The sequence below is a fragment of the Rhinolophus sinicus genome, linkage group LG05 (genome assembly GCF_036562045.2).
Source record: "Rhinolophus sinicus isolate RSC01 linkage group LG05, ASM3656204v1, whole genome shotgun sequence".
Taxonomy (NCBI): Eukaryota; Metazoa; Chordata; class Mammalia; order Chiroptera; family Rhinolophidae; genus Rhinolophus; species Rhinolophus sinicus.
Window position 1 is genome coordinate 101,175,086 of NC_133755.1, and position 20,942 is coordinate 101,196,027.

At 36.3% G+C, this 20,942-nt stretch overlaps 1 protein-coding gene across 29 annotated transcripts in view; it reads right to left on the reverse strand.

The window, feature by feature from the left end:
* DST (dystonin) overlaps window positions 1-20,942 on the reverse strand; it is a 428,022-nt gene that overhangs the window by 95,054 nt on the left and 312,026 nt on the right. For all 29 annotated transcript variants that reach the window (XM_019734644.2, XM_019734631.2, XM_074333118.1 and 26 more), the window contains 10 exons: window positions 16,399-16,522; window positions 13,142-13,350; window positions 12,194-12,511; window positions 11,567-11,733; window positions 9,810-9,966; window positions 8,761-8,887; window positions 6,652-6,714; window positions 5,328-5,569; window positions 4,313-4,442; window positions 1,347-1,546 (listed from right to left, as the gene is read on the reverse strand). In XM_019734644.2, coding sequence (XP_019590203.2) covers window positions 1,347-1,546; window positions 4,313-4,442; window positions 5,328-5,569; window positions 6,652-6,714; window positions 8,761-8,887; window positions 9,810-9,966; window positions 11,567-11,733; window positions 12,194-12,511; window positions 13,142-13,350; window positions 16,399-16,522 — 1,737 coding nt within the window. The remainder of the gene's footprint in view (window positions 1-1,346; window positions 1,547-4,312; window positions 4,443-5,327; window positions 5,570-6,651; window positions 6,715-8,760; window positions 8,888-9,809; window positions 9,967-11,566; window positions 11,734-12,193; window positions 12,512-13,141; window positions 13,351-16,398; window positions 16,523-20,942) is intronic.

Sequence of the window (20,942 nt, forward strand, 5' to 3'; positions counted from 1 at the left end):
GACAGAAATGCTACTTATTTATCTCGTTTTTATTTTTGATTTTTAGTTACTGCTTTCCTAGTTTTTATTTTGAGGGCAGTGCAATTATCTTAAAGTAATTCAAAGAGCTGTGCTGCTCCACAGCGATAACGTTTTGCCTTAGATAATATCCCCCAAAGAGGAAAACGAAAGGAATAAATATTTTCACTACTTTGGGCAAAATGAACAAAAATTCATGCACGAATTTGCATATACAAAGGGAAACACTGCTATTGGATAGTTCACATCATACTTGCACCAAATTTGTTTTTTTCTACTTGTACTTTTTCTCTTTGGAGGACTTTTAAAAATACTCTATAGTATTTTACACCAAAAGAAACGAAGAACGGTAACAGTCTTAGAATATATTAAGTTATGGTACATTGATTTACACAGGTTTGTTTTGTTTTTACTTTGTTTGTTTGTTTTTCAACATAAGGTTTATTGATGTTTACAGTCTTTATTATAATGGTTTTAGCCAATGGGTCATGCTGCTCAGAATGTATAGGTTCAACATTGGCTCTCATTCTGTAATGAATGATCCAAAAATTTCCTTTTTTAATGCAATATTTTATCTATCTCTGAGAGACTACCAAGACAGGGGGCAATTATATCTCCCAAAATGGTTACTTACAGCTTTTGTTTTCATTCCCTTCAGATTAAGAACATACATGAATTTGTGTTTTCAGAGTACAGGATCAGCCTCATTGCTCTGATACCACTACCCATACATAAAGAAATCTCACCGAGACCACAACGGAGCTTCTGTATTACGTCTGACTTAGATTTTATGGATTTTTCTCTCCTTGCGGATTTACGCGCTTATAATTAGAGTAGTCTAACCAACCCTCTAGGTTTCAAGGTTTCCTCTTTGCTTCCCTTATTCTTTCCCCTCTACTTATCCTGTTTCTCCCCCTGACAGGGCTGTAGTGCATACGTTTTAAAAGTTTCATTATCTACTATCAGAATCGAAATAAATAAAACCTCAAAGGAGTAATTCCTAAACCATAAAAAGCATACACTAGCTTCTCATAAAAATGTTATTACTTATAAAATCACATTAATACTTCAAAGAAGGCCCTTTATAACAGGGTCTGCACAAACCACAATATGACTGAAATGATCAAGGGACTTGGCCCACTCACGGGCTCCGTTGACTACTGTGAAATGCCGCATAGCTTTGGTTCTCTGGGGTTTCCCACTAACCTCAGAATGGTATCTATGGACATCTGAAACATTACAAATACACTCAAAGGTAGTTAGAGCACACACTGTCCGAGGCTAATATATTCCTAATGAAAACATTTTTCTTGTGAAGCACTACTCACCTGTACCTGCTGCCTTTGTGTGTTTAGCATATTTGGGTCAATGGACAGAGGCCCAAGAACACTGACCATCAGTTCTTTTTCCACAAGCCACTGTTTTAACTGAGCCTCTACGGTCTGGAATTGAGTTAGGTTATTAGAGGATTCCTCCAGTTTTTGTTGTCTATCCACTGTTAGTTGATTGAGTTCTTGCCACTTAGAATCTAAAAGAAAAAGAAAGGATAAAGCTGGTATTTGGTATCTATGAAGACTGCAGGATGTGACTCACAATGATATCCAATGGCTACCATTTCGTCTTTATAACTTTTCTTATATAGTTGATCAAAGTCTAACCTAAGATAAGTAATTGCATTTATTACAGATTTTTATGGTCCTGATGGTTGTGTCAACTGAAGTAAAATGAAAGTATTTCTGAATCTGATTTGAGAAACTAACGTAGAGTATGGAATATTCCTTAAAGCAAACAGGTTCCTGAGCACCCTTGGTCCTTCCAGAAGTCCTACAGAGTCTGCCGATTCAACTATAACGGACCTGCTAGGACAATGAACATTAATCATGTTCTTTAGTATCAAGTCTTCAATGATCAGTTCTAGGCAAGCGACTCTCACATTTTTATATCTGTGCTCAATCATTCTCTTCCATTTAAATTGCACATTAGTAACCAGCTGCTCGAAGTTACACTAGGAAATCTCACCAACCCTTTACACTCATTTTTAAACAAAAAAACTCATTATGTTCCTCTCAAAATTGGTGGATTTTTCTGACTTCGAGATTTCTTTCAAAGGTTATCCTTGCTCCCATGTCACTGAGACGCAATAATTCACAATGTTCTTTTACGCCCCTCCTCTAGCCTTGATCCCAAAACTGTAAACCCATCCTTTTACTTCTCCAGTGACCTCACTCCCTCTCTCCATTTTGGTCCTCATCATGATACACCCAGACCAGTGGTTCTCAAACTTTATAGCTGCATTAAAATCTCCTGGAGGGATTGTTAACACAGGTTGTTAATAATCCAGAGTTTCTGATTCAGTAGACCTGACCTGGGGCCTGAAATTTTGTATTTCTAATAAGTTCCCAGGTGATCCTGCTGCTCTGCTCCCAGTCTATGAGAACTAAAGACAGAGACTGTCAGTCTTTTCCAGCTGGCTTCCCTGCTATTGGTGTTTCTCAGCTGCAATCCACTTGGTTCTAAAGTAATTTCCCTTACCAAAAAAAAAAATCATTTTTAAATATGTCACTTCTATGCTTAGATCCTACAATAATGAAGTCCTCACCCCCTAGATGATAAAATCTGAAGACCTGCTTGGTATTCACGGCCTCCCACACACTAGCCTTTGTCTACGAATCCTAGAGGGCTTGCACGTTGAGATGAATCCTCTAATCCAGCCCCACTGATTTTACCATTAACACCCAAATAGGCTTCTGCTCGCACACGCTCCATACCTGATATGCTCTACCTCCTCTCCATGTATCCCAGCTCTACCCTTCCTTCAAAATCCCTCTGGATTTTACCCTCTGCTGGAAAGGGTTTCCTGTTCTCCCCACCTACAAGACAGCCTGCTCCTAAAGCCAAAAGTAATTGACCATCACTTGAATATAATAGTCACTCAATCATTGAAGGGTATAATTAGTTGACCTGATGGATGTTTTTCACCTAGCATAATATACTAAAGGTCTGATTTTTATAGAACCCAACCCTGAAACCTTACCTATATGTCATGTTCTGGAAAAAACATAATCTGACAAAATAATGCAATTAAAACAGTAAACTGAGAGGAAGAAATATCAAAATCTTATCAGGAAGCTTTTTTGAAATATACATTCCTCATTCCCACTCCTGTTCTAAAATGTCTTGATAATACTCCCCCAAGCAATTCTGATATCCCAGGTGAGAGCCACAGAGTTAGGGACAAATTCATTATAATGCAATAGGAGTCTCTATAGTTGGACTAAACAGACCTTTGAACATTTAAGATCCCTTGGGACAACCTTTTCCAAACTAAAACATACTGACAGAGTTCTAAATTTATCACAGCATATCTGACTCTAAAGGAAAGACAATCTTTAGCTAAATATAATGTAAAGATTGAAAGTAAAATAATTCTGAAAATAAGACCGGGTCTTATATTAATTTTTGCTCCAAAAGATGCATTCGGGCTTATGTTCAGGGAATGAAAAATCATGGTAGGGCTTATTTTTCGGTTAGGTTTTATTTTCGGGGAAACACAGGGTGTTGTTGCTAGGTACTATTCATCTGAGCTGTGCACACATTAACTCATTGAATTCTCCAAACAACAATATAAAGTAGGAAAAATTAGTATCATTGTCTTTTCCATATTATTACAATACTGAAAAAGGAGTGATAAGATAATAGAGCTCATGAAGAATATTCTGTACCTATGAGGAACAGTTTATATAGTGACAGGGTCAATATGGGAGGGTAACTCTAGATACAGAATCAAAACCACCAGACTTCTGTGGGGAGCTACTTTTTAATACTGGTTGTAGAAGAGAAGAGAATAATGCAGAGGCAAGAGGTGTCCCAGAAGGAGCTCCACGAAGGAGAAGGGAGCCAACCTTTTCCAGACAAATAAACTAAAAGGAAGGTTTAAATTAAAATATAACAAAGCATAAAAAATTAGAAACACCAAAAACCTAGTATAAAATAAACAACAATGAAAACATGTTACTCAGTGCACAGTATTTTATTTACTAGTATCTACCTTCTTCATAAAAATCAATTTAGTTACTGTGTTTCAGCAAACCCCCACCCCAAGAAAAAATTTGCCAAGTCAGTACAATATAATTTGAAATGGCACTTTTAAATATGCCAAAATAGATTCTGAAACATTAAAGCAAATCCAAAACTAAGTAAGGTTGTTGGATAAATGTTTTCTGATAAAGATTATGATTTAAAAAAAAAGACTGAGCTTCTGTTTGCAGAGTCTGGTATAAGTAACATAACATACCTATTTCTAGCAGCATCTGCTTCCATTTGGGGGCCTCAGGAGTATCCGGGTTCTCCTCCAACAGCTCTGTTAATTTGTCCTTCAACTCCTGCACTTTGTTTACATTTTGCTTCAGTTCTCCCTCAAATGACTAACAAGGGGGGGAAAATAATGTTAACTACATGAAGCATGTCAATATCAAAAACAAAAACAGAATTATGATAGAGAATGACCAAAAGAGGAAAAAAAATCCACTGTTGAATGCTGAAGTGGGGAGGACCTGGAATCAGCAGTTAATTATTTTCCTTTCCTCTTCTAACTACTCATATAAGAATCGCAAAGAGGAATGCTATAGCTACCGCATGGCGATAATGACTCTTGTTCCTATTACCTAGAAAGAATGTCATATTATTCTCAAACAAATCCCTTTGGAAAAAGGGAAGATGGAATTAGTAATCAGTAAGATTATCATTAATAAGAAAATCAGTCTTGATAAAGGCTGCCAGATTTGACAATCTACCAGTGAATAAGTAGTTTTCTGGACAACACAACATAGAGTTAAAATATAGGTTAGTAATTTGTAGACATTTTTGCCATTATTGACACAATGTAAAACCATTTTCCCAACCTTGACAGTTGTAGAAAGAAACACTATCTATTAAAGAAAAGGAAAGCAGAAGCCCCCCTCCCCCCCGCCCATTTTATACTAGACAGAACAGATCCCTAATACACTTAGCCATTAAATACATAAATCTTCTCCAATAATTGACTGGTTAAAATCCCAGACTGCAACTGATTTAAAGGTGGCAAAGTTGCTTACACCTAACAGTTCACTCATCTTTATAATGTCTTAGTGCAAAAATAGGTGACTACTACCATCAATCTCTACAGAAAGACACATTAAACAAAACCGGAAAATAAGTTGCTGAAGGTTATAGAACAAGAAATCAGGACAGGGCTCCAATCCACCGGGGTTTAGGTAATTCTGAATGCTAATCTGTTCTCTTCCATGTCTTCATGTACCCACATAATATACCTTATTCTGCTCCACTTGCGTCTTCACAGCTTCAGTATCTGTAGGTGTAGGTGCCTGATGCCACTTTGTTGCAGTTTTGTCCATCTTCTGTAACCACTGCATCATCGCACTTGATTCTTCCTGAGCCTTTTGCAATTTGGTGAGTTTGGTATTCAGTTCGGCTATTTTGTCCTTAAGTAAGAGGCCAAGATCTTCATAACCATGGTTTATGTCAGTCATATCCTTTTTAATCGATGTTAATCCTAACAGCAAGAAAAGTAATTATACTGACACATTTTCAGGATGTTTAGAATAGAGCTCTAGAAATAAAAGTTTGCTTTCTATGAGACTCCCTTCTGTTTTGTCAATATTAGCCTACCATGATGAAATCATACAATTTTTATAAGGAAAAGGTTAGATCATCTTATAAGGCTATTTAATGACAAATAATTTAGGAACATTGCATAATACAAGTGAAATGAAGTATATTTTAAATAGAATATAAAACCAAAACCATGAAATATTACTGATTAATTCCTCAGGCATCAAAGTCAAGAAAATAGCTCAAATAATATCTCAAGTGACAAAATATCTCAAATTAACCAAAAAGAAGGAAACAGAAACCAAAGGCCAAACTGAACTACTGGATTTCACTAATTTCAGAAGAAGAAAACTACATGGAATGCTATATAAACATATTTATGGAGAATGTGACTATTATATTAATACCATTTTAATTCAAGTTTAAAATTTTAAGGTAGCTACCATTCACCTCTAAAAACATTTTCTCTGTGAAATGTATAATGCCAGATGGGTATTAGACTTATTGGGGAAATTACTTTGTTAATTATATAAATGTCTAACCACTATATTGTATACCTGAAACTAATATAGAATAATATTAAATGTCAACTGTAATTGAAAAGAATTAAAATGAAAAAAAAAAGTTCAAAGCATCATAAAAAAAATTAAGGAAGCTATTTAATGCAATTGGCAAAGAGAAATGCATCCTCTGCTCATTTATGAAGTAAATTTGGCACCAATTACTGAGATTAATTAGTCTCTGGCTTGTAAATAAGTGCAAATCATTGTCTTTCTCAACAGTAGACTGCAAGTTTCTCCATGAGGGCAGAGATATATCTTTTCTTTTACTCAACATTGAGATTATAACAAAAATGGAAAATATATGATGAATAAACGTTATGCATTGTTGAATTCATATATATGTATATATGTATATGTATGTATATACATATATATATACCTTTAAAGTAAAAATTAAAAAGATTTCCTCTCTCAAAAAATACCAAGACATTTTAATCAATAAGCACTTAAAGTTATTCACCTTTATTTGCTAAAATTTCCTGAGTATCTGTAGTTGTTCCTTCACCATTTAATATTACTCCACCTGTAAAAATATTAACACTGAAGTAATCATAGATTTCCATAATATTCCTATACATTAATAGTAGATGACTTTAAATCAAACCCCTGTAAGCAGTAATCATTTAAACATGCCATTACTACTTGAAAGTTTAAAATATTGATTCAATTTCAAAATCAAATGGAGGTCCAAAATTTAAAGATCAAGGAATATCCTCTTTTCTATATACTACTTCTTAAAGTAGTAACATGAAGGCCTCAAACACAAGTTTCAGTAATTTAGATTATATACAAGTATACTACTCATTAAATATGAATTTATAAAACAATTCTGTGATAAAGCTTCTTTATTGGTAAAGTTATTTTAATGCTAAAGTCTCTGATGCTCAGAAGTCGCTCAGTACATGTGTTGCACGAAGCACAAATGATTGACAGACAAAAAAAACTTCTGCCTTGCTTACAGAAATGAAAATTGTCTGGTGCAGTTACCCAGTATTATCATGGGTTTAATGCAGGCAGAATGATGTAAGAAGACATAAAAGAAAAGTTGAAAGTAAAAAACAAAACAAAAACAAAAAACCCTACTACTAAACTCACAGTGATGTGGAATGCCTGGGCTTTGGTGTATGACGCACCTGAATCTAAATCCCAGCCCCACTAGTTACAGGCTGTGTTACTGGACAAATTAATCACCACTTCACTAAACTGATAGGGATAAGAGTACCTATCTTGTGAGACCACTGTGGGAATTAAACACGGTAAACCTATTGCCTACAAAACAGGAACTGCTCAGCGAGTAGTAATGCTTTTCTCTTGAAATATATAAACATCTAGCATTGGTACCTTTTTCATAATCAGAATATTTAACAAATAATTAGACTTTCTCATTGGAGTATGCACTGGCTACTTATCTAAAACACAAGGACATTTCCCAAAACTAACCACATGGGAACAAGTGTAAACAAATAAAAACAGTTAAATATCTGAATCTCAATGCAAGTTTCATCCCTTTAAAAAAAGAAAAAAAATCACAATGCTATTTCAGATGGAAGTGAAAATATCCTGTAGATGCTCAAATTTAATTTCTACCATGTTCAGTAGTTATCAAGAATAGAAAAATATACTTTTTACTTATTGCAAATATAAAGTGGACATGAACAAAAATAAAACACAATAGAATTTTTCTTAAAAAAAAAAAAAGAAAAACTTGACATTTCAGGAAATCTGATTAGGAGAGAAGGGAGAGTTCATCACACCATATATAATACAGGTACTCCCTGAAATGGGATTACTACAGTGGAATAAATGGTTGGTTGAGAGAGGCCCAGTTGGAATATCAGTTGCACAACAGGGATGGGATGGGAGGTGGGAGCGGGACTCAGAAACTCTCAGGATAAAGACATGATATCTGCCTTCTGTCTATTCTTGGAATTTTTATTTTTTAAAGCTGATATTGACAACAATATAAATACATTTCAAACTTAAAACTATACCTCCAACTTAATTTTAGAACCATTATTCATACATGACTCCCTTTCTGTTGAGAAGAGTTGTTGGACTGTGATTTAGATATACTGGTTAACATATTATATAATACTTTTTGGGGGGGAGCTGGATAATGTAAGGAATAAAAGCAGATGGGAATAAAATAAAAATTCCACTCTAGAGAAAAGAACCTGTTTTATTCCCTCACTTCTTCTTTCCCAGGAGTCCAGACTCATTTCTTCATCAAATATTTCAAATAGAATTGCAACATCTCCATTAATTAAGGTGAAAAACAAATTGGAATCTGATCTTTCCCTTCCCCCAATATAATGCTGCTTATTCTCACATATTAATTTGGCTACATTTTAATTGTAGTTTTTAATGAAACATAAGAGCGATTTGAAATTTGACTAGCATATACTTTTCCATGGCAGCTTTTAGTGTGTTTACAGATACCATCTTTCTTGTCACTTACCCCCCCCAGGTTATTTGATGCATTAATTAAAAAATAATATAGACAAATAAAATTACCATGCGTGGCCCCAATTCTTATGGTCTTTGACATGAATGTAAACAAAGCACATACCTGATTTAACTGCTGCTATTGCCTTTGCAGGGGTAGTCACAGCACTTATGAGGTTACATAGTGAGATCCCACTGTTGTTTACTTTCTGAATCTCTGGTGTTTTTAAACTCCACTGTTCTTGTAATTTCTTGAGGTACAAAAACACATTATTTTTCAGTCTTTGTAATCTTTTCAAAGGTACACATTATAATTCAAGTTCTTAAACACATCTTAAAACAATGATGATTGTGGATCCTGATTTGTGAGGGAGTGGATGGGAGAAAAAGGCACCATCCCTATTTGTTCCAACAGCCCAGATGACTGTTAACACTGTTAGCAGTGAGAAGTGAAGTAGGATCCATCCTGCATTTGGGACCTAGCCACAGTAGAAGTCAGGCTATTCCTAGCTGCCAGAGGTTCCAAAGTAACTGTCAACTGTAAGTCTAGAAAACTACATTAGGTAACAGTCAACTTGCAAGAAAAAATATGCTAAAAACAATTTTAAAAAATGGGAATTCAGAATTCCACTTACTAGTGAGTTTTAAACATCAAAATTTCAATGAATTTTTAAAAACACACACCTCCACAAATTTGGAGTGGGAAAATCGGTATAATTGGTCATAGGTTTTTATGATGTTAAGTCAGATGACAAAAAGACTTGTACACGATTTGTACTAGAAATTCAATTCTATTTGCAAATACTACTTATAGTGATATATCCAAGCTACAGTAAGCTGCTGAGTTGAAGAGAAGAATCTTTTACTTCATATTATGAAAAATGGTATAAAAATAGTTGAAACTAAGTAAAGACTTGGTGGGGAAGGAAACTTGGATGCTAGAACAGTCAGAGACTCACTAATACATCCCAGTCAGAAAGTTAATTCATTGAAAGTTTGTGTTTTTCCTCAAAAGAATCAGTTAACCCCATGTCATGATTTGCAAATATCACCAGAATATACTGTACATACAGAAGGACCTAACGTATGTGATATTACAGAAAAAGGAACCACCATTAGTCTTTTAACCTCTCAGTATTGACACAATAAATTAGTATTATGACAGTGATTGACCTTAGCTTCTTCCAAAGATTTTCCTAAATCTTCTGCACCGAAAGAAGGCTGCACAATGGGAACTCTTTCCGTTGTTTCTTTTATCCATGACTTTAATGATTTAACAAGGACTTGGAAAGCATCCATCTGTTCCTGACAAGAGGATACAGCTTCTTTTCTAGACAACAAAAATCATTGACAAATTTAAGCCACAGAAAGAGATGCTCCAAAGAACTAATTACTAATAAATAAATATTCCCATATCAGGCTTAATATTAAGAAAAAATCTTTCCCCACCTACACTCTAACCCTTTGATACAGAAGGAAAGGTTTCCTGGGTGGTAAGTGAAATCAGCTAAATAACTATTTATCTATTCCTCAGAGGGAAGGTCTGTAGATAAAGAGAAGAGAAGAAATCTGTAACCCACATGTAATGGCACTTTATAATGCTACATCAACTCTAAGGTTATATAAACAGTTTTAACATTATTTAGATTCAGTGAGCTTTGATCTGTCCACTTTATATGGTGCTTACTGCCAGCAGGCACCAAACCAAGGAAAGCATTCACACATCACCCTCACGAAAACAGCGCCACCTAGTGGTTTCTATACTATATTGTAATCACTTCAGTGGATGGATAAAACCGGGTGCTTTAGAGAGCACGGATTTCAGTCACCAAATAAAAAAAAAAAAATGAGATCAGACCCAATAACTGAAAAGTTTTAATGAGTGCCTCCCCCCGGGTACTCAGGAAGCTCCACGGCCAACTATATGGGTCTTTCTGTGTCTCAGCACCATGAAGGGAGGGCACATGCCCAGCACATGAACAGCTGTGAAGACAGTTATATTTGGAAGTCGGATGACATGTGGATGACATGTGCACATGTGCAAGTGTGCGGAATATTGGCACATCAGAGTCCACTGCAGCTGGACTATTTATTGATGGCTACGTGGTTTTAAAATTGAATCCATTTGAAAGAAGAAACAACCTAGAGTTTACCTAGGAAAATCAAGACTAATTTCTTCTGTGCAACATGTAAATTAAATATTATATGATAAGATGGAAAATATAGCTCTGTGAGTAGTAGAGACAGCACTCAAAAGTTTTAAGTAGAAAATTAGGAAGAAATAAAGAATAGCTGAAAGAAAAATAACTATTTTCTATCTTTTGGGGGTCTTCTGTATAAACTTTAGCAAAACCAGACGTACTATATATTTTAAACAAATGTGAGATCAGAAATATAAAGTTCAGTTACAGGCTTATCCCCGTATAGCTTTGTAGCTCAACTTAGGCTCGTTCTCTTGTTTCTCATCTTGTTTATTCGTGGAGTCATGCCTTACCTACAACTCTTTAAAAAGTAAATTATTTCAGAGGAAAACAAAAAAGGCCAGCTTCTGAGCTGAGCCCAGAAAGCAAGAACCACAAGCTATCTTTCAAGGTTATTTCTGCCTCTGCAAATAAAAATGTGGTATTTGCTAAAGGCTTCAGACACAATAGTGGGTTTAGGTTACTGTCAGTAATACACTACCATCACCATTTTTCTTACATAATGCTTTCTACTTTTATATAAGAAATCTTGAAATTCCCTTCTAAATATTTTAACAAAAATACACTTAATTTTAATAACAAAAACAAAATCGATATCAAAGCACTCATAAAATAGCCCTATGCTTATTCTCAAATATTCAAAACTGTTTCAGGTATCTACATAAGTAAATAAAAACAATCTCATTAATATCAAGTAGAATAAAATCCAATTTCTTAAGCAGTGCTTACTTTTCTGTGATGGTATCCTCCATTTCTTTGAATTTCTTTGACAAATTATTTGTTTTTTCAAAAACCAGAGCCTTATCACCTGGCAAGCCATGGCTGGATATCTCCTTCAAGAGACTCTGCAAAACTTCCAGATCTTTTTTGTGTTCTAGGAATTCAGAAGTTGATTCCTACAAAGCATTTAGATATTTAATCACTATAAGATGTTGCTAGATCTTCAAATGGCATTCCATCAAGAGTTATGTGTGTGACCAGAATCTCACATAAGGAAACCCTACCTATGGTCAGTATTCCTATATATAAATAAACATGCAGGCAGGCTATTTGAAGGAGAATACAGTAAACTCTTTACATTCTGTCTCTTTGTGGGTTCTGGCACATAAAATACTTATATATCATCCATGGTCCGTGGAAAGCGTATGTGTGAAATACATTGATTTCTAATCAATAAGCAAAGGCTTCAAGGAGAAATAGAGGTCTACAATTTTCAAAGGAGGAAAGCATAGATCTTTATCAATCCATCAGCAACTAAAATGATGGTGGCGCATTCTAATTCTGCCAATAAATATATGAGTTTGTCGTAACTGTTAACATACTTGATCAGCCTTCCGAATATTAAGGAAGACATACCTGCATATACCGGGATAATTCAGTAACATCTTTTCCTGGCACATCTGCCTCAGTTAGAGCCTGAGTTTTTGTCTCTAAAAATGTCTGAAGCTTTTCTGAGAGGTTCTCAAACAGTTCTACTTTGGTTTTTAGCTCTTCCATTTTGGCAAGTTTTTCTTTGTGTTTATGACCTGCTTCTGAAAACCGAACAGACAAGTCCTTCATTTTGGCTTGTAGTGAAGATGCAGTGGATGGGTCTGTTGTTTCCATAAATTTCTTCACTTTTTCATTCATGGCATTTATACTGCTCTGACGACTTGCGATATCCTGTTCCAACATCTGAAATGAACCAAATATTGCATAGGTTTTATAATGTTTACAAATAATGTCCCAGAGTTTTAAAAAATTGCTATTCATAACAACATAAGCTTGAATAACCTGTGACTAAGGAAGGTTAATGGCTTGGGACTGACTGAGAAGTTTAATCTGTCCCTTGAGAAATCCCATCCCAAATCTCTTCAAGGGAGAGTAGAGAACAGCTGGCTAGTTGCCTGAGTGAGGCAGGAGATGGCTGCTACTCAGCGACCCCTGGGATCTAACGGAGCCTGGGGATTATCCACGGTCCTAATTTTTAAAAGGCTGGACAACAACAAGATTGATCAGATTAATCTCATGTGCAGCTGGCTGCAGCAATGATAAACAATATAGGACTTGATGTACACATAAGCCCTGTATAATGAATAATATTCATGAAAAAAGTCTACAGAGCTCTTTCCATATTCCTTCGCAGAAAAATTGTCTTACACATTTGCCTTTGTGCAAGCACTGCTTTCCACAGTTATAGTCAGAAAACGTCTTTTTCTCTATCTTTACATTTATCTTAAACACCTGTCCTATGGAGTTTATTAAATGGCTCTTTTTTTTAAAATCTAGAAGTGGGATTATTTTTCTCTTTAGGATGTCACTTACAATGTTTTTACTGATGATATCCTGAAGAGCAGCAGAGTTTAAGGGCACTTGACCTTGTTCTTTCAGAGAACTTTCCACACTTCCCATCCAGTCCAGCATTTCATCCAGGCCATCCTGCACACTCAGTGAGCGGGTCAGGGTTATCTGGAGTTTTTCATTTCGTTCGTTAACAGACTTGGACAGATCATCGTATCTCCCCACAATGTCATCTAGTCCAAAAAGATCAGGAAACGTTAAGCACAAAGTTCTCTTGGCACTATTTCTTTTCAAAAATACCTAAGGTGAATCCTAAAATTTCTACACCAAAATTGGAAAAAGGGAAAAAAAGTTTAAATGATAAATTCATAATGCAACATCAGAGCACCATCTAAATAAAACCTTAAAAAAAAAGAAAAGAAAACATCACAGTGGAGAATGAAAACCAAGTATTTGTTTTAAAATGGTTAATATGTATATCATCTGCATTTGAAGAGATTTTTATTTTTGGATGCATAAACATTTGAATTGTCCTCAAGAGATGAAAGCAGTCCAAACAGCAAATCGTTGAAGTAAATCCCCTTCCTGAATCTAACATTTTAAATTAGCCATAATTATTGATAACTATATGGGGGATAAAGGTGACAATCATACACAGCTATTGTCAAGGAACAATATACAGTCATAAGGACTTGTCAAGAATTAACCTTTACATATATAAAAATCCTCTCCCTCAAGTGAGCTCTCTCTCTCGTTCTCTCTCTCTTTCATAAAAAAAGCTTTTGTCATCCATCACATCCTACGCACTCAAATGCACAGAAATTTACAAATGTAAATGTATTGAGAAAATACACAAGGATGAAAATCCACTTATAATAAAGGTTAAGACCATGTTTTTAAAATATACACAAAGAGAATTTATTTGAAAAGTTCAATAGCAGACTAAAAGGAAAAATAAACAAGGTGAACAGGTTAAGCTAGCTCAGATGAGATTAGCTTTCAATTCTAAAGACTTAAGATGCTAAACAAACAAACAAACAAAACCAACACGTTTTGGCCTAGTTTTCACTTGGATATAAAGCTCTACTTTTTAACATTCTACATTCTATACTGCAGACCAATGAGAAGTTCCAAGAACAATGGTTTTAATGTGTTCATCTCTCTCTCTCTTGCTCTTTCTGGAAAACAATCTGTTTTTAATTGTTAATTTATCACTTATTTTCCAAGAGTTTGAAAAGTATTTTGATTATTTCTGAATTGTTTTAGTCTGACACACTGTAGAATGCTTCAGTAGAAGAAAATTTGGACCTGAAACACCTCTATAAAAACTAACTACCACATGCTTGTGTTTGGCCTGGGGAACATAATCCATATAAACAAACAATATTTCTTTTCGATTGTTTTAATACTATATCATGAGAAAACAGTTTAACAAATTTTCACTGAAGTGAGATGTTATGTTGAAAGGATTTAAAAAGATAATCATGCTCCTGTCATTAAAATACAATGAAGCCCCTGAGGATGCTGGGGGGGGGGGGACAATTAATAAGCACCAAGAAGCTATATATCAGCAGAGAAAATATGAGCCCTCATTTGAAAGTCATAGTAGCAGATGTTCTGAATTGCAGGTCATGATTGGCAGGCAAGCGGCTTTTGAAATGGGCAAACTGTGTATCAACAGGGTACCATCAGCTATCTGTTTAACCATGGTAAGTGATTTCCTAAGCTATTTTAATAAAACTAACACACTGAATTGTTACTGGTGTTTCTGGACTTCTTAGTGATAAAATATTGTCAATAAAGTAAATTCTTGATTTTAGCAATTAAAAATTACTTTAGAAAAAGGTACAAAACAGAATGTACAAAGAATGTTACTCTTTTTTAAGTGGTTGATTTTCTTAGAAGTCAGATCTTAGAGAAACTCCTCTACATCGTAAATATTCTTACACAGATTCCTAGGAAATTATGCCAGAAAGGTTTTAAAGTCTTAAAAGCATGTAACATATGGATTGTAAACAAATACATGTGAGATGATGCATGATTAACAATGGGAAAAAGTCAAAATGCCTCTTAAAATAACAGAAATACATATAATATAGTCTTTCTTTCTCCTCCAAATCTCTATGCCCAAGTCTTTATAGCAGTGGTCACCAATGTGGGATGTCAAGAAAGTGCACTGAGATACAGGAAAAAAACATTAGAGCTTCCATCCATATTTTTATCTTATAGTTTAAATTCTTATAGTTTTTTGCATTTTATAATTATAATACACATAACATAATAGATATCAATATGTTTATGTAATTTATATATATATACATATATATATATACATGCATATATGAGGGTACATAGTAAAAATTATTTGATAGGGGTGCATGATCAAAAGAGTCTGGGTGTCTGGAAGAAAGGAAAAAGGTTTACCTTCTACAGAGTGGTTTTAGAAGAGTAAAGACTCATCCTTCTCTTTATCTAAAATTTCTACTCAGATTTTAATTCATGTTTTCACTGGAGTAAGACATATGTCTAACCAACTGTTGTGTTAAGTTTTTATTTCACACATAGAAATACGTGGTAACCTCAAACCACACATTAAAAATATTATGAAGGGCAGCCAAGTCAAAACAAAAAACACAATAAGACAGTAAACAATGTTTATTGATAATCCACTGTGCATTTAGTATAAACTAAATACTGTGAGTAGATACAAAGAATAACATATGATACTTTTTCTCTCAAGAAAGGCACTGTGAGAGCACAAAAGCACCTCTGTACCGCGATACAAGTTTGTAGTGTCACTGAACAACTAGGGTAGCTGGACCCCTGTGAGACCACTCAGAGACTTCTAGAAAATGGAGACATGGGAACACTATTTAAAACATGTCTCTGAACCTCTGAAATCCATGCTCCTGCTTTTAATGGAGACAGGTCCCATCAAAAGTCTATTTTGGCCACAGGCTGAGAGTCTAGCTCTGGCCAACCCCATCAACCAAGAGCATCTTGTTATGTACTGAATATTACATAAAGAGTTTCTGTTACATCTAAATATAGAACTAAAATTTAAATATACCCTTTTCAAACTACACAGCCCCCGCTCCCAAGATTCTAACACACCTGCCAAAGAAGGTATACCTTCTCCCAGACTGACAAGCATCATGTCGCTGGGAAAGGACGCAAGTCACACAGCATGTACTAACTAATGAAACTTTTCTCCATATCTAGGAGAATAGCTTCATTTAGAATTTCCCTGAGAGAGAATAAACAAGGAAATGAACACTTACCCAGTGTTTTCTGGATATCATTCTTGGCTGGAAGGAAAGATCCCCTGGCATCTAAAAGCACTTCAGCTGTTTTTTTCAGTTTCTCTACAGCAACCTGCTTACTTGATATCTGTCCTTGCAGAGCCTGGAGGATTAAATGCTTCGATTATAGTCAGTTGAACTAAGTAACATGTTTCCAATATGAAAAAAAAAAAAGACTTATAGTAGGATAAGGTTCAATTAGACAGAATAAACTTTCCATCATTATAAACTTACTCCAGAATTCTAGAACAAAGCCAGTTATAAAGTGGCACTAGTAAAAGCATCAGCCAGTCAGAATAATACAAGTTCAGTCTTGAAATAAAGCCTCGAGCATATTTTCATGATAACTGGCCTGATTCTTGACCCTGTAACCCTCCACCCTTAGCCTGAATTCCCCTTTAACCCCCACTGCCACCAGAAAACAAAAAACAAACACACAGCAGAAAACCTTTGGGACCGTTTCTACTCCATGTGCAAAGATAATTATGGACTTCCATTTCAGGAGATCGTGACTCACTATTGTCATATTTCTTTCGGTGAATTCAATAAACGTTACTTGACATCTAACCAATTCAAAAAATCGTGCAATGTTTTGTGAAAATACAAAAATCAAACAGACGTGAAATGTGCCCACAGGCATTTTCTAGTCGAAGGCAGGAAGTGATAAGTACCAAAGGTGAGTAAAAAAAAAAAAACTCAAACAAACAAAACGACTACTGGAAGTTGAGAGGGGGACTATCTGGGGAGGAAAATGAGGGTCACCTCGATGGTAGTGACATTGAGATGGGTCCTGAAGGGCGTGTGGACTTGGGCTTGTAGAAGTAGAGAGTAAGAACATTTCCCTGCAGGATGAGCAGAAGGACCAAGGAGGGGGACTGTGGGGACAGAGCCCCAGAAAGTAGTTTACAGGCTCTCGGCCTCACGTGGAGGGGTGCTGGCTCGGGTAGTAGATGGCCATCAGCTGTGGCTGATTGGCCGTCAGCTGTAGCCAGTTAGCCAATTAGCCGCCAATATAACTGCTGCGGCTACGAAGGAGAGAGGAGGAGAGTGGAGGAGAGTGAAAGAGAGTCGTCGGTGGGTTGCAGACAAAAGGGACAGCAGGGTCTCCCGCACGACAGGGACAGAAACATCAGCGGAGAAGAGGAGGGTCTCATGCAGTTTGAGAATGTATATGGGTGAGTAAGAAGTACCAGGACTGAAAGGCTTCAAATGTCAGGATAAGGAGTTCACATTTTATCTTGCTGCCACAGGGAGTCATTCAAGGCTTTTGAGTAAGAAGCTGATGTGCTCAGAGCTGTCTGAGGGAAGGCTAAATTTATATTAATAACACTGTGTGGGATACATTAAATGGGGAAGAAATGAAGCAGAGACACCCGTTAAGGGCACCTTCAGCAGTGTCAACTTCAGACAGGGCCTATCTACGAGGGGAAAGCAGAATTAATTGGTTACGAGGTTGGAAAGAGTCCATAAAATCAGTTGACTGATAATCTAAAGCTGTGCTGACCAATATGGTAGCTACAAACTACACATGGCGCTTAAATTTTAATCAATTAAAAGCAAATGAAATTTAAAACTCAATTTCTCAGTCGTACTGGCCACATTTCAAGTGCTAGGTAGCCAGGTGTGACTGGTAGTTATTACAATTGGACAGAGCATTAGAGAACTTTTGCAGATCATCACAGAATGTTCTATAATCTCCTACAAAGGACAAGAGGAGATTTGAGGAGGTAGGTAATTAATGGAATTTGCCAGCCAAAGTGGAAGCACATTTAGGAGCAAAAGAGAATCTGTTTGGGAATTCATGACTTCAAAGTGCTTTCAGGACACTCCTATAGAAAGCAACGGCAAAGCTGGAAATGGAGGAGACTCTGAATACAGGCTAGAGCCCAACATAAAGCACTGGGAGCCAAGGCTGTGATGAGGTCGCTAAAGGAGAAAGCACAGAAATACCAGAGAAGGAGGCCATAGAGAATCATGGAGGGTGCTTATATTTTAAGTGACGAGGAGAGAAAAAAGAGATAGGACAAATGTGATGAGGGAGATGGAAATGAGCCCAGAATAATTCTTTCCCTAAAGTTTAAAAGTAGAGAGAACGTGGAAAAGGTTCACTGTCAGCTGCTCCAGAAAGGATAATGTAACCTTTAACTTGCTGCCTCGCGGTCCCTGGAGCTCTGTGAGTGAGCAGACGCATGTCAACAGCCGGAATGAGGAGAAAGAGGTAGAGGCAGGAACCGCAGACCCATCTTCCACAAGTCTGGCCCTGCATTCCTCACACCTCTGTCCAAATGGGCCGCCTGGACACACGGGCCTTACGCTTGGCTTTCATTTCACTTAAGGTACTCAAGCTTCTCTTCTAGTCTCACAGTTGGATTGTAAATTCAAATTCCCATATGTCTGACTGTAGATGAACTCATCCCTGGCCACGGGCCCAGGTTTCTAACTGCCTCTTGAATGTTTCCATCTGGGTGTAAAGAGCCACCTCAAATTCAAATCTGCACCCATCATCTCATTCCCTACCCTACACTTCCTCGTGCGGGGGCATCTCACTACCCAAGCAGCGAGCCTGACGCTCCTCCTGCACTCTCTGCCCTCCTTTCCACAGGCAAATCAACCATCAAGCCCTGATAATTTTACCTGATTCGTATATTGGTTTTTGAAATCAGACCTCTGCTCTGTATTTCAGAATCACTGCAGGATAGTCTCTCGCTTCATTGGAAAAAGCACTGTAACTGTGCTCCCGGCCTCCACTGTTTTGCCTGATACAGCCCCCTGCCAATGTATTTTATGGAAAATACGTATCTGACTATGTATATCACTTCCCTCTTTAAAATCTTTCAGTAGCTTCCCATTGTCTTCATAATAAAGGCAAAGGTCCTTTTTTAATAAATAAAAGGTCCGGTGAAATCTGTTCCTTAATTCTATCTTCAATCTCATCTTTCTCCACTTTCTGTTCCAGAAATGTCCAACAACATGGTTATTTCTTAGCTATTTGCTCATGCTATATACCCAGTGCCTTAGCATCTCTACACACCAACCTGCCCATGCAACCGACCCCCACCCCTCCATCATCCTGAGCTTGGCTCTTATTCAACCTTTAAAATTCAGCTGGGAAGCCTTCCCTAACTCCTTACCCCAATTGTAAGTATTCCCCTCAGGAGTTCTCAGAAATACCCTTTGATTATCAGTGAATTTGTCTTTTTTATCAAGCTGTAATCTCCTCGAGAACTAGGAATTTATCCTATTTAGGTTTGTATTATCACTACGTAGCTCAGTGCTTGGCACATAGTAGGCCTTCATAAAAGTTTCTGGCATACAAAGAAATCGAAAACACTAATCCGAGAAGATACACGTATATGCACCCTTATGTTCAGTGCAGCATAATTTACAATAGCCAAGATATGAAAGCAACCTAAGTGTCCATCAACAGATGAATGGATAAAGAAGAGGTGATACATATATACAATGGAATATTACTCTGCCATAAAAAAGAATGAAATGAAATCTTGCCATTTGTTCCAATATGGATGGACCTAGAGGGTTTTATGCTGAGTGAAATAAATCAGAGAAAGATGAATACTATGTGATTTCACCTGTACGTGGAACATAAAAAACACACAAAAAAAACAAGAACAATCTCATGGTTGCCAGATGGGAGAAGAGTCAGGGGGGTGAGTGAAAAAGGGGAATGAAGTAAGAAGTACAAACTGCCAGTTACAAAAACAGCCACGGGGTTGTAAAGTACAGCATATTGTAATAACTGTGTACTGTTTTATAATAACAACAATATTGTAATAACTATGTATGGTATCAGACGGGTACTAGACTTATTGGGGTGATCACTTTGTAAGTTATTTAAATGTCTAATCACTATGTTGTACACCTGAAACTAATATAATATTGTATGTCAACTATAATTAAAAACTAAAAAAAAAATTAAAGAAGATACCAGGTATAAGATTTTAAAAGATCCTCTTCTACTTCAGCCTTCAACAACAACAACAAAGAAAAAAGACAACAAATGCCTAAAGCCAATGGCAAAAATTTCCTCAACTGATTTTCATATCTAAGAAATAATGACAATATACAGGCAGTTGTGTATATATCAGAAAGTCCACAAAACTGTGACCAACATGGGATCTATGATCAGCATACCAGATCCTACAGAGTTCCAAGAGGCCAAAGAATCTGTATCGGAGTGGATCTGCTTGGAAAATTCTCCCAAAGGTTTAGTTAAGAAACTATTACATAATAAGTTCTAAGGAACTTCACCTAGAACCAGACTAAAGCCACAGGGGCAGTTTGTTTGCACTGCATGGTTATTTAGGATATGAAAAAAGGTTAAAGGTACCTCTAAAAAAATATTTTTTTAAAAAATGTGAGTTTCCCGAGGGCCAAGGTAGAGTTTAAAAATCTTTGTGTCTTCACAAAAGCTGGCAAAGGGCCTAGCACATAATGTCTACCACAGAAACAAATACCGGGGGTTGCTAAGAAAAGTACACATTTTAAGAGATGTTATCTATGTA